Genomic DNA, 13,650 nt, shown 5'->3' with positions numbered 1-13,650 from the left:
GGTAAAATTCTTGTACCAACTCTTGCATGATTCCATATAATTGCACATATTTCATGTTTGTGGTTGCTGAGGTTTTGTCTCTTGCTCTTTGGGAAGAGAGAGAATTGTTCTTTCCCACAAGATTAGCTGAAGGTCATCTGTATACATCTGAGTACTGGTGGAGTTTATCACCTGGAAAGCGATCTTCCTGTTTGCTCTTTGGGCCCTGTCCTTCAAGATAATCTTGTGTCATTGTTTGGAGTCTGAAACAAAACAGTGATCTTGCTGTTACACACGTTGTGGGTGTATTGCTTTTGTGCCTCAAATGTCCTGTATCAGGTTTTAGTTTCTGCACTGAGACCTCGATGGTGAAGCTTTATGGCTTTATAACAGGCAGCTAATGAACGTTACTCTGTATTGTGGCGAGAGAGGAAAAATGATCTGTTTGAAAAGAGCTGGATCCTGCTGGTGTAGGCTTTAGAATTAGATGGCTGCATGGTATTTATTTAGCTGTTAGTGTGGCATAAATAGGTCCCTATGATTGGTACTTGAGAACTCCTTTGTAAGAAATTTGCCATGAAGCCTTTATGGAGTTAACCCTGAATCTGACAGCTCTGGAGTGTGTGTGCGTGTGCCGAGTGTAACTTCATTGACAGGGTGGGTTTTGTTGAGACAAGCTTGGCCACACAGTGCATGCTGCTGGTGGTCACTCTCTTCAGCAGTGTGTGAGAATTTGGAGAAAGTCATTAATACCTTGTGCCAGCAACTGAATCATCCAGTCTGATGGGCTCATTCTTAATCCTTGTGCCTAAGGCAGTCAGGCACAAGCCTGCCAGCTGGGTGTTTTACAGCCGTGGAAGGAGTCTTGCCTAGGAGGGTTGTTGGTATCACTCGGGTGCTGTTGGCAGTGGGGGAAGTTTTGGGCCTTCTTCTGGCCCTACTGACATTAATATTAATGCCTCAGAGAATGTTTCTGGGGGTCTAGGAGCAAATGTAAGAAGCCCCAGTTAGGGACATTTTGAGTGTTGCTGAGAGGCTTGGTCAGAGGTCGTGATCTGACCCTGCACATTCAAAGTGTAGCTCTTATGAGGTGGTGATGTTCTCTCCTGGTACCTGGCTACTGGAGTCTTTCCTCTCTTCTTTCTCTGGAGACTGTTTCTGAGCTGTTGATATTTCTGCTTTGGAAGATTGTTGGTTGAGCTGGTGGTCGGGGCAGGCACGGTGGGGTGTCCTGGCTGCTGGTCAGGGTTGTTAGCAACTTGGGTGAGGGAAGACAGAGCTGTAGTACGATGAGGAGCTCCTGGTTTGGAGGCAGGTGTAGTGCTGTGAGGAGACTCTGCAGGTAAGTAGCCTTCCCCCTACAAGACATACCCCACGTCACAGAAGCCTTGGGACAGCCTGGTGTGCGCTCCACAGGCGGTGTGACATAGGGAAGGTACTTGAGCTGGGAAGGGTTAATACATCCATTGAAAGAACTGATGTACGTTGATGTGAACAGCCCTAAACTTTATTAGTATTTTGTAACTTTTTGTTCATTGTTTTGCATGGTACTTTCAAAACCATAATTTTGGACCTGAATGCCAATTTCCTGTGTGTTTAACGAGCTTGCTGTATCATAAAGCTTTTAATCTATTTTTTAAAAAAGCTAAAAGCTTCTTAACTTATATTACAATTTCACCATCTTAAAAGTATTTTATAACTACTGCTGTCCTTTGATTTGTTTCCATTTTATTTCTATTATCTTGCAGCATCTTTTATCCAAATTCTTCTTTCTTATAAATCTTGTAAGTAGGAACCAGTAGCTTTTCCTTAATTGCGGTCATGCTTTTCTTTTTCCATAATCCCATATTTTATTTGTAAATTCATTCTCATTGTCTCTTGTAGCTTTTGCACTTTTACTTGAAAAAGACAAGTAATTTTTTTGTGTGTGTGTTTTTGAATGGGGAGGATTGTTGGCAAAAGCAAATTAATCTGCCTGAATCAGTCCCATCTTTTCTGTACTTTAGTCTGTGATCATGTCATGAGTTTCAGGACTTTGCACTAACCATGTTTTTTTTACTTAAAGCTTATTTTACAGACCTAGTGTTTGATTTGTATGCATTGTGCATGTAGTGTTTTTTTCGAACTACAATATATTGCTGGATAGCTTCTTTAGGACAAAAAATGGCTCATGGGAAGATGCATAAAGATTTGTGCTTATTTGCTACTGATGTAATGAAAATTTCTTAGGTAACAGTAGGTTAAACCACAAATTTAAAGACAAAAAATTAAGAGTAGACACTTGTCACTAGCATGTTTCCTTGAAAAAAAATAAACCACCCCCCAATCTGTAAATTAACAAGTATTCCACCTGTCGAAGTGTTAATGGGCCTTTGTTTGCAAGACTGATTGTGAACCTGACGTTCCCCAGTTTCCCATGCTTGAGATTCTGAGAAAGTCCTTTGGTACTGGTGGAAGAACATTGGCATGATTCTGTTAGCAGCGCACATTATCTGTTGTTTGGTTTTGCAGCTTATAAAAAGTTTTGAAATTCAATATAGTCATAACTAAAAATAAGAAGGAACGTGCTCTTTCTGCTGTTAGTAACCCAAGAGTCAAGTTGTCTAAGGAGAAAACAAACAAACAAAAAAGTGCTCTATCTCCTTTGGATGTCATAGAATCATAAAATCATAGAATGGTTTGGGTTGGAAGGGACCTTGAAGCTCATCCAGTTCCAACCCCCCTGCCAGCAGCAGGGACACCTTCCACTAGACCAGGTTGCTCAAAGCCTCATCCAGCCTGGCCTTGAACACTTCCAGGGAGGAGCAGCCACAGCTTCTCTGGGCAACCTGGGCCAGTGTCTCACCACCCTCACACCAAAGAATTCCCTCCTCACATCTCAGCTCCATCTCCCCTCTGCCAGTTTCAAGCCATCACCCCTTGTTCTCTCACTCCCTGCCCTTGGCCAGAGTATGAAGTCAGCAAAGCGAGTCGCCTCCTGCATTGCATGCACGTGATGCTGGTGTGTGAAAGGGGGACCAGAAATGTCTCTAGAAAGACGTGACTCCAGCTGGCTTGGACTGGCAGAGCTGTCCTGCAGGGAGGGAGCACAGAGCTCGGCAGAGCCACGTCCCGTTTAGGGCTCCCGAGAGACTTGTGTGGGACAGGGAGTTGGACAGGGCCAGCCTCCCTGGAGGCACTCACCTCAAACTTATTTGACCATTTCAGTAGTCATGTGAGGACAGAGGGACCAAATCAGGAGAGTGGGATTCAGGAAATATCTCTTTCTGATATGGATCCTTAGAATTTTTGGAATTTTTTAAAAATAAGCGTGTTTATACAACAAAACTGGATCAGAGCAGCTTGATGTTCAGTGCAGCATAAGACATTAGTTGGCCAGTTGAAAATTAAGCACTTGCTTGGAGGTCACAGTAATGGCACCATCTAAATGTTTTTTGGTATTTTATGGCAGCAAGGCAAGGTGGTACTTCATTTTTTGGAGTTGAGAACTAGGTGAGGCAAGATCCTTGCCCTCCAGAGAGGGTGGGAAACTAATATTGCATATAAGCATACTCTTCCCTGCAGAAAGCTGGGACAGGCTCTAGAATATGAAGGTCAGTTGTTGTCATCCTTATAAAGACAAAAAAGTTAGTGGCACGCACAAATACTTTCTAAACAGAGGCACTGACTCTAATGTAGTGAACTAACAGCTTCAAGACAACTACTAAATTTGACTTGATCTTTGTGTCCAGGATCCCATGAGCCTATTACATATGTTAACAAAAGCAGTGAAACGCTGTTTTTTCTCTTCCCAGCTATAGCAACTCAAGCTAGCGTGGAGTTTCGCCGGAAGGGATCACAAATGTCCACAGACACAATGGCTTCCAACCCCATGTTTGATGCAAGTGAATTCCCAGACAACTATGAAGCGGGAAGGGCGGAGGCATGCGGGACACTGTGTAGGATATTTTGTAGCAAGAAGACTGGGGAGGAAATATTGCCAGCTTACCTATCCCGGTACTAACCTCTCTTCCAGTTGCTTTATTGGGATAACTTTATGGTGCAGATGAATTCACAGTGAATAGCACTCCGTTACTCTCTGAATCCTGTGTTGCCAATTCAAAAAACCCAGCTGCCCTTCAGACGCTGTAGGCAGGGATCCCTGGCTGAACCAGACCGCGATTTCAATTCTCTTCTCGTGATGGTGGTTCTCATTGGGTTTTCTTCAAGATGCAGTTGAGGGGAAGTCCCTTAAAGTGCCTCCCAGCTGGAGGGAACCTTGTCTTTTTTGATACTTTCTTGCCTCTTGTATTCCTGAGGTATGTTTTGGTTTGTTTTTTTTTAATTTGTCACTAAATATTGTTCAGGTGTAAAAAATAAGTGTGCAGACATGAGATTTGTACACTTGATTAGACCATGTAGAGTCTTACATTATCAGACACCACAACACTGGGATGGAATGTGTTTGTGGGTTTGTTTTTTTGTTGTTTTTTTTTCTTTAAATACAGAAATGCACTAATATTCCATTATTTAAAACAGTTATATTCTGAACTACCTGTTTACAGTTTTGTTTGGAATAAAATAAGGTAACTTGCCTATCATAGTGTACCTTTTTTCCAGATTTTTGTTCAAAAATTAAATAGCAAAGGCTATAGGCAGAGAATCAACTTTAAATCACGGGTCTTTCAAACTGTTCCGGTACCTTTGTCCCACATGGCATCAAAACTTCCTGGAAGACTGAACTATTTTATTTCTTGCATGTTGTAGTGTGTTGTTAATAGATATTTGTGTTTCTCTTACCTGGTCAGTGAGATTCTTCTGTGTTTGTTAAAAAATAGAATAAAGGGGATATAAGTATTCTCTAAGAAAAAATTGCAGAAGAAACAAAGTTCTGTAGGATGATGGCCTGCTAGGTTCCTGTTCCCCTGCTTTTTCATCTGAACTGGTTATGACGGATGTGTTTGGTCTCACTTTCCAATAATTTTTCCAAAGATTTTGCAGTCTATTTCTCGTGTTGGGGAGTTAAAACCAAGGGCTTACTCCCATCCTTACCTGTGGAAGGGAATGGGAGAGCGCGTGATCCAAGTGCTGTGAGCCAGCACCTGGGCTGTGTTTATACAGCTCCCAGCCCGTGTGCTGCAACAAGGCAGAGGTCTCAGGAAATCTCCCCTGCACTGGCTATTCACGTGAAATACATGTGAGATGTGAGGGGTTTCTGTTAAGCTGTTAAGATGCTTTTGCCTGTGCTAAAGTAACTTGGGGGGAATGCTCATATAAATATTTCCTAGCTCTGACTTTGAAACCGACTCTGTTTTTTATAGAAAAGATCAAATAGTGACTGCGCATTCTTGTTCATGTGGGATGCTGATGCATTTTAAGTGCAAATAATTTAATCTTATCTTTCTTTGTCAGATTTTACATGCTTTTAATTCAGGGTTTGCAGATAGCAGATTTCGTTTGCCACCCCGTTCTTGCCAGTGTTATTTTAAACTCCCCTCCTTTGTTCTGCTGTGACCTGAAAGGGATTGATGTCGTGGTTCCTTATTTCATTTCGGCTCTTGAAACTATTTTACCTGACAGGTAAATTGCTATTTCCATATAAATCTCATCAGAAATGGGGGGAGGTATTTATCTTCTGGGGGTTCTGTCATTCCTGAGTAGTTTTTACTGAAGGAATTCTTTCATGTGGGCCCCGTACCACGTATGTATTTGATAGTGATAATAGCAGCACTCTATAATCTCTAATTTTAGATGTTATTTAATGCAACTTTCTTTAAAGCAATAGTATTGCTTATTTTAAAATAAATGTGATTTGTGTTTTCTACATATTCACTGATGGAAAGCAGTACCTGTAAGAATAAGGAAAAGAGTGATTTAGCTTAAATAGATCGAAAGCCTACTGATTTTTTAGTAAAATTTCACAGGGTATTCATTAGTCGCTGTTGCTGCAGTGAATTCATTAGGAGAATAATCTTACACATCATTAAATAGAAAAATTGATATTTTAGGCTGATGAAATTGGAGTAGGTTCTTACAGCAGAAGATAGAACCTCATTTGTCAGAGCTTTATAGATTTCTGGATGTTTTGCTGCGTAATTTAAGGCACTTAATACTACTCTGTGTGTGCGTTCTTCGGCATGTTTTGTCTTGGTACTGCATTTCATTTTAAAGTTCTGCATAAAATATTATTTATCTTTTGGGCTTAAATCTGAGCTGCTGCTTCTTTTGGGTAGGTCTTATAAATAGACAGATTTGCTGGTGGCTACTAACAAAAGTTGATGTATTCACTAAGCAGCTTGTTTTGTGCAATATGCGCTGAGCGTGTTCCGTGCACCTCTGATAACCCTGGGTGGTTTGAGTTGGAATGAGCCAGCAGAGGCTCATGACTCTGAAGGTGCAGTACATCAATAACACTTTATCAGCTCACTGCTTTTATATGGGGTACAGAATCCTTAGCAAGGGATGGTTCCTGCATGAATTCGTTGTGTTATTGCTGCTATTAAAAAAAAAAAAAAAAAGAATCCTGAGCCTGAAAAGAAACAGTTACATGTACACTGCAAGCAATTTAAGAGCTGGGTGGCTGTATATTTAATTTTAACTTAATTGAATGTGGCTCCAAATTCCTGTGAGAAGTTGATTAACTGTATGATGCTTTGATTTGCAGAGAACTCTCAAAGTTTAAAATCTATGTAAACCCCACAGAGCTAAGAAGAGCTTCAATTAACATCTTGCTGTCTCTGTTGCCTCTCCCTCATCACTTCGGAACCATAAAGTCTGAGGTAGTAAACTTACCACTTTGTTTTGTATTTCCATTTTTGTTTTCCTCATTGTTTTGAAGTGGGATTTGGATGACTGGTGGGTTTTATTTGGTGTGCTGTTTATATTTAGCACTGAAACTATTCTAGCAAGTGGGTAACAGTAAGCCTGTGTTAAGCTGTCAGTAGCAATGTGTGCTGTGGATATTGACTTATAAAACCAAGACCATGCTGGTGTGATCTTTGATTGATACTGAAATAAATGTATTTTTGTTCCAGGTGGTCCTGGAAGGGAAATTCAGCAATGATGACAGCTCAACATATGATAAACCAGTAACCTTCCTTTCCCTGAAACTGAGGCTTGTGAATATACTTATAGGAGCTTTGCAAACAGAAACGGATCCCAACAACACTCAAATGATACTAGGTTATTTCAACTTTTTTATTTATTGACTGTTTTATAGGAGTGTCTGACTTAATCTGTCCTGGAATAACATGGTTTATTAGTCATGTGTTGCTTTGCAAGAAAGAAGATTAAATTCCTGGCAGGTTGACATCTGTACAGTCTCCCTCATACTATGAAAACATCTTGAAAAGCCTCACATTTTTGTTAATCTCTCTCTTTTTGCAAGTGTGGAATAGTACTTGAAAAGTAGAGACAGAAGTAAAGTATATTGTAGCGGGAAAAGTCAGTCATAACTAGGAATGGAAATAGGAAAAAATGTTGGTGTAATATTGGGAAGGATTCTTGACTAATGGGTTACAGGGAACACTAGTTTTTGGCATGATGAAGCCTAGAAAAAAATTGAAATACTGGGCAACTGGTGGTCCAGCACTGGCAGAATACATATGACATTTGTTTAGCACTGTGCAAACCCTCAGACAAAAGCCTTGGAATAGAGTCTGGAGATGCATTGTAGTTTGCCAACAAACTGTTCTTTGAGGTGATGAGTGTATTAACGTCACTCTGAATACTCAGAGTAAGTAGAAGCTGAAAACTTGAATAGTGCATAATCTGTCAAATTAAAAATATTTTCAGACCAGTAAAAACTGGACTTGCCTTTTATTCTCTATGCTCCCATTCCTTATTTTTCTCTGTTTAGAAGTGTCTTCATCCACTTTATGGTGTTCTTGTCCTTCAGTAATTACAGCAGCACTTTCCTTTTGTCTGTTCAAAAAGGACACAGACTTGCCCTGCGGTGGGAGGTGTCTGCATTGCTCTGGAAGCTGGAGAGCCTACCTGATTAATAGGGGAGCAAAAGAAAATGGCATGAGCCACTTACCAAGTGAAGGGAAAAAAATTCAGTCTGCAAAGACTTTTGGAAAGTTTCCTTGCAGTGGTTGAGGTAGTTCCTTTAGTAGTGGAAGAGTAGGGGAGGATGATTTGCAGCCACTGCTGGTGAAGGGTTAAGGATATTTATGTTTTCAAAGTAATCCTCAAAGCAAGACCTGCAGAGCATTGGCACGCAGGGGGCTGCACCACCTCGGGAACTGTGGGGTGATGCTCTGTTAAATCCTGCCTGTGCATTCCTGTACACCTCTGCTGTGAGCTGGTGTTGGCATCCAGCTGGGTAGATGCTCTGCCTGGAATGCTTTTTACCTTTACTGTTTCTGTGATAGTCCCTCTCCCCTGTATTCCTGTTGTTAACGTCACATTCGGAAACAGGTTGAGTTTATTTCCTGTTGGATTTGGTTGGAGGTGATTTGTGAATCTCCAGTTTAGCCAGAGTGTCTCACACATGCCACCAGCTTCTCAACAAAATCAGTGTTTGTTTCCAGCTGCTCACAAAATTTTTGATGGCGAGTGATGCATTTCCCTTCACAGAGCAGGGGGCTGAGTGGGACAGAAAACTGAAATTGGTGTCACTGAATGTGTCTGTGTCAGCCTGTTACAGGTCTGTCCTTGCTGCTTCCTCCCTCGTCACCTGGGGATGATGCTGCCAAGGAGATAGGGGCTGTTCACACCAGCTGACCTACGGCACCCTGAATACATTGGCAATTTTAATTTAATAGTGTGTTACACTTGTGTGTAGTTATCTCTCCCAGGATGGAAGAGATAACTACCTGCTGGCTAGTTGGAATGCAATAGGGTTGGCTTCAGCTTCTTCAGCACCATATTTTGGACGCTGATGGAAAACAAAGCACAGAAAATGGGAAGCAGGGGATGACTTCCAGGTAGAGAGGATTTCAGTGTATCTCAGCTCAGATTATACACTGACCTCCTGATTTAGGAAATTTGGTTTATATTTGACCCAAATTGAAATTAAAGCAATTTTTAATTTGCCCTACAAACCTATCAATGATGTCAATATTAGCCTTGAATTTTTTAAATATTTTTTTTTGTGGAGCAGGGGCAGAAATATCTTTATGAGAATGAAAGTCCTTATGTTATGGTGGTTTGGGGGTTAATTCCATTGGTCACAGATCAGTAGGAGAACAATTGGAATCCCTTATGCTGATGTCTTAAGGGTTGCAGAATGGACTAGACATTGTTCACTTTATCTTCCAGCAGGAGATTGTCTGTACTGCTGGTTCATTAAGACTGAAAAACATGTTTTCTTTGCCAGTCACCAGTTGCCTTTTGGCTCCTAATGGCCAAACTGGGGAAGGGAGGAGCCCCTTTGTGCCAGGCAAGACTGTAGCCAAGGCCAGCACTGTATAACCCTTGAGGTGGCTGTGGACTATGCAGCTCATTTTAACTCTGTTATCTATCAAATATTGTTATTTTATTCACTGAATCAGTAGATATCCTTAAATGTAACCTGAATTTTTAAATGAGCACAATCTGATGGGAGAGAAGGAACAATTCCAGCCCCTTTGTGAAACTGAAATCCTTCTGAACTGAGGAATTTGAAAAAACTATGTTCAAAGCATTTTCAGAATAGCTGAAAGCACTGTCTCAGCTCTCATCTGCCTGAAGCAAATCCTGTGTCTTATAAAACTCTTTATAAGAGTTTCTGTAAAACAGGATGGCGATCCTGTGTGTTAGACCTTCAGTGCTTCTTTGTAAATTTTAGCAGTGACTATTCTACTGCGGTCTTCAGTTACCTTCTTATATCTGATTCTTCAGGTGCAATGTTAAATATTGTTCAAGATTCAGCACTGTTAGAAGCCATTGGCTGTCAGATGGAAACTGTAAGTATTTTTCGTTTATGAAGTTACCACTTCAGAAAGAATGCATTACTCATTGAATCTGCTGTTGTAAGGAGCTCAGTTAGCATCTTGAGGCTTGATTTTTTTTATTTTTTATTTTTTTTCCATTGTATCTGAGAGCATCCTCTGGTGTAAGGAACTCTACTCAGAGAAATCTTCTCATCGCTCAAAACTGCCTTTCAATTTGCAGAACGGTGGTGAAAATAACGTCTTCAAAAGCCACAGTCGTACCAACAGTGGCATTAGCACCGCGAGCGGAGGCAGTACAGAGCCCACAACGCCAGACAGCGAGAGACCAGCACAGGCCCTGCTGAGGGATTATGGTAAGGATGGCTCTTTTGGGGAGAAACCAAACCAAACCTCTGTCAGTATCTGCCAGGGTGATGTGTTTTGCATGGTTTTTTTCCTGTTCCTAATTCTGGCTAATACACTAATGTGTGTGGGTGTTCTGAACTCCAGTGGGTAGCCCCTCGTTTATTGCCAGTTTGTGCTTGTATGTGCCCTTTAGTTGGTTGTTCTTTGATCTAAGGGACTCTGTGAACACTTTAAAAATACGAATGTAAAAGCTTAGGAAAAAGGAGGTGTTTGCAAACTGATTTACTTCAGCATATGTTCTCAAGACACTTAGTTTTCATGAACAGTGATGGGATAGATGTATACCATGTGTCAGTTAATGGCTTTATTCAATTTGGTAGCATTCCAAATGCTTGCCTGACTTTTGCAGCACCTTCTCTTGAACTGTATTTAAAGAGCATTGGAGGGACTCCTGTTTTTATAGAGCAAGTAAGCAGAATGCTTGTGATGTGTCACTTGCTATGATAATTTCTTAATTGGCACTAGTTTGCTATGTCTTGTAATGTCCATTTTTGAATCTTTGTAATAAAATACATGTTCTACTAAATCTGTGTGTGGTAAGCTGGCCTAATGTCGAGATCCTGGAATTTAATTTGGTCCTTTGGTCGTCTTCAGTTTAACTGATGTTGACCAAAGCAAGCTGAGAACAGATCACCTTTGCTATATTGTAGCCTAGGCTGACAACTCTGTTCTCTCCTTCCAAAAATGTTTTTTTTTTTTCCCTGTAGTTCTGCAAGTAAGGAGAGGAGGGAGATTAGCAGGGAAGACTTTAGTATATTCTAGGGGTTCATATAAACGTGTAGGTTTTTTTTCCTACAGGATTTTTTTGTTTCAGATTATTAAAGTGCTAATTTTCAGCACACCATTTGAATTGTTTAATTCATCTGGGTTTTCAATGACAAGTCCTTCTAAAGATGTCACTTAGTAAGGTTTAAAAAAACCAAAACAAAACATTTTAAATATTTGACCTGCTGGGTCTTTAAACTGTGATGCAACTTGAAAGATATTTTTGCAATATATTCATTTTACTGGATTTTTTTTATGTCCACTGCACAGAAGGTAAGGGTATATGGAATTTATGAAAAGAATTTGAATCTCGCTACTTCAAACAAGAGAAAACTGAAAGCAAGATAGTATATTTTTATTGGTATTATCCAAATTATTATCATTTTTAATTAAAACAATTGAGATAAGCCAATCTGAATGTATTTGTATAATGTCTGCTGGTGTATATAAAGGATTTACCCTGTGCAAAAGTGACCAACCCAATTTCTAGATTCCGGGGTGTGTATAATTTTATTTTGTGTGTTGCTTTGGCTTGTGCCTGTGGTTTGCTTATTGTCACTAATGCTTAGTTATTTTCCCTCCCTGTGGTATGTGGTATTGGGGTTATATCCTAGCTCTTAATACAGATACAGCTGCTGGGCTACTGATCCGCAGTATTCACCTGGTAACCCAAAGGCTCAACTCGCAGTGGAGGCAGGACATGAGTATCTCTCTGGCTGCACTGGAGCTTCTGTCTGGACTGGCAAAGGTGAGAGGTGCAGTTGTGTGTGCTCTGGCTTCTTCTCAAAGGGTGATTTTAGTCCTGTTTAGGTGAAAGTCATGCCACCAGACAGATGTCTGTGTCTGAGTTTGTCAGCAGATGTTCTGTTTGGACACGGGAGAAAATGGTGCTGCTCTGTATTTCACCTTCTCCTACCATGAGTGCTCTGTGGCTCCGGCAGCGTGTGCCCTGCAAGTGCCTGTTGGCTGAGAGTGAAGCTCAGGGTGGCTTGTTCAGATACACGTGGCTCTCCTGTGTGATTCTGGCTGGTTTTGTTGAGCTGGCTGGATGATGGCTCCTAACCTTTCTCATGGATTCCTATGTGTGTCTAGTTTTGGGGGGGGCGGGTTTGTGTGTGTGTGTTTTTTGTTGTTTTTTGGTTGTTTGGGTTGTTTTGGTTTTTTTAACATTACAGAGTGTTGTGATTTAATCCCAGCTGGCAACTAAGCACCACACAGCTGCTTGCTCACTCCTCCCTTCATTCTCAGTGGGATGGGGAGGAGAATGAAAAAAAACCCAACAAAAACCAAAAGTAAAACTCGTGGATTTAAGATAAGAACAGTTTAATAACTGAAATAATAATAACCCCCCCCCCCAAAAAAAAACTACTACTACTGATACTAATGATAATAGTTGAATTAAAAGGAAGATAACAAAAAGGCAGAGAAGTAAAACCCAAGGGTTTTACCCAAGTGATGCACAATGCAGTTGCTCACCACCCGCTGACCGATGCCCACCCAGTCCCTGAGCAGTGATCAGTGACCCCTGGCCAACACCCCCAGTTTACATACTGAGCGTCTGGAGTCTCCCTTTGGCTGGTTGGAGTCAGCTGTCCTGGCTGTGCTCCCTCCCAGCTTCTTGTGCTGCTCCTCGCTGACAGGGCAAGGGATGTTGACAAGTCCTTGCTTTGGGATAAGCCCTACTTGGCAACAACTAAAACATCACTGTGTTATCAACATTATTCTCATATAAAATCCAAAGCACAGCACCGTACCAGCTACAAGAAAGTTAACTCTATTCCAGCTGAAACCAGGCCCAGGGCATGCATCTGCTGTTTGAAGTTGCACAGTTGAAGACAACCTTGCCACTGAGCTTCCAGTGGCAGTGTCGAGGTGTGGGCTGTTAGTTTTCAGCTAGTTCTGCTTGTGCCTTTGGAGGTGACAGTTCCCAAACCCCTTCTCAGGTTAGAGACTGCCCTGTCTTGTGTCTGTTTGGCACCAGGTTACGAGTGGGACTTGGTAAATTCAAAAATCCTGTTTTCTGCAAGAGTGCTGGTTCACCAACCTGCTTTTCGCATGCTTGTCCTGAGGAGACTATTTGCCGTCGGTCTTGAGCTTCTGAAGGAAATGCTGCCTTCATCCTTGGGCTCTGAATTGTCACCCCCCTGCTGTGTGGACTCCAGCTACCTGGATCCGGTGTTGTCACCAGCAAGACCATCCACCTTCCTGCTTGATAAGGGTGCACCTTAATGAGCAAAGCTTTATATGGGATGGTCAAATGCTGCAGAGGAGAAAAATCTGGCTTCAGCTGACTGTTCCTGTGCCAAGTCACATGTCGAAAAGAGAAGAGAAATTCAGTTCTATAGTTTTATAATGCAGATTCTTGGTGTACTCAGTGTACGTGTCTGTTCACTAATGCTTCGATCTGGAGCTGGGAGAGAAGCTGAGGGGTTTTTGCAGTGGGTTTTGGGAGAGGGATTATGGGTTTTTTTGGCAATCTGCTTGTCTGACGATGGGTTTTCTGTCCCCTTTTCACTGGTGAAAGTGACTGTGCTGACAAAAATCTGCCTAGTGGAAAGTTATGTGAGCAGAATGAAGCCCCGTAGAAGGGAGACTTGGCAGTGAGTGGGCTCTCAGGGATACAAAATGGGTTGCTACAGCTGAG

At 41.5% G+C, this 13,650-nt stretch overlaps 1 protein-coding gene across 1 annotated transcript in view; it reads left to right on the top strand.

Moving 5' to 3' along the window:
• The window catches only part of LOC104520551 (ral GTPase-activating protein subunit beta), a gene marked incomplete at its 3' end in the record, with an annotated part of 33,036 nt that overhangs the window by 18,813 nt on the left and 573 nt on the right, over positions 1 to 13,650 (top strand). The window contains 7 exon segments of the mRNA XM_010162264.2: positions 3,774 to 3,975; positions 5,371 to 5,538; positions 6,623 to 6,737; positions 6,993 to 7,140; positions 9,784 to 9,848; positions 10,057 to 10,189; positions 11,633 to 11,754. Coding sequence (XP_010160566.1) covers positions 3,774 to 3,975; positions 5,371 to 5,538; positions 6,623 to 6,737; positions 6,993 to 7,140; positions 9,784 to 9,848; positions 10,057 to 10,189; positions 11,633 to 11,754 — 953 coding nt within the window.

Source organism: Antrostomus carolinensis, unplaced genomic scaffold, assembly GCF_000700745.2.
Source record: "Antrostomus carolinensis isolate BGI_N321 unplaced genomic scaffold, ASM70074v2 scaffold21772, whole genome shotgun sequence".
Lineage (NCBI taxonomy): Eukaryota > Metazoa > Chordata > Aves > Caprimulgiformes > Caprimulgidae > Antrostomus > Antrostomus carolinensis.
This window is presented reverse-complemented; position numbering and strand designations above follow the sequence as displayed.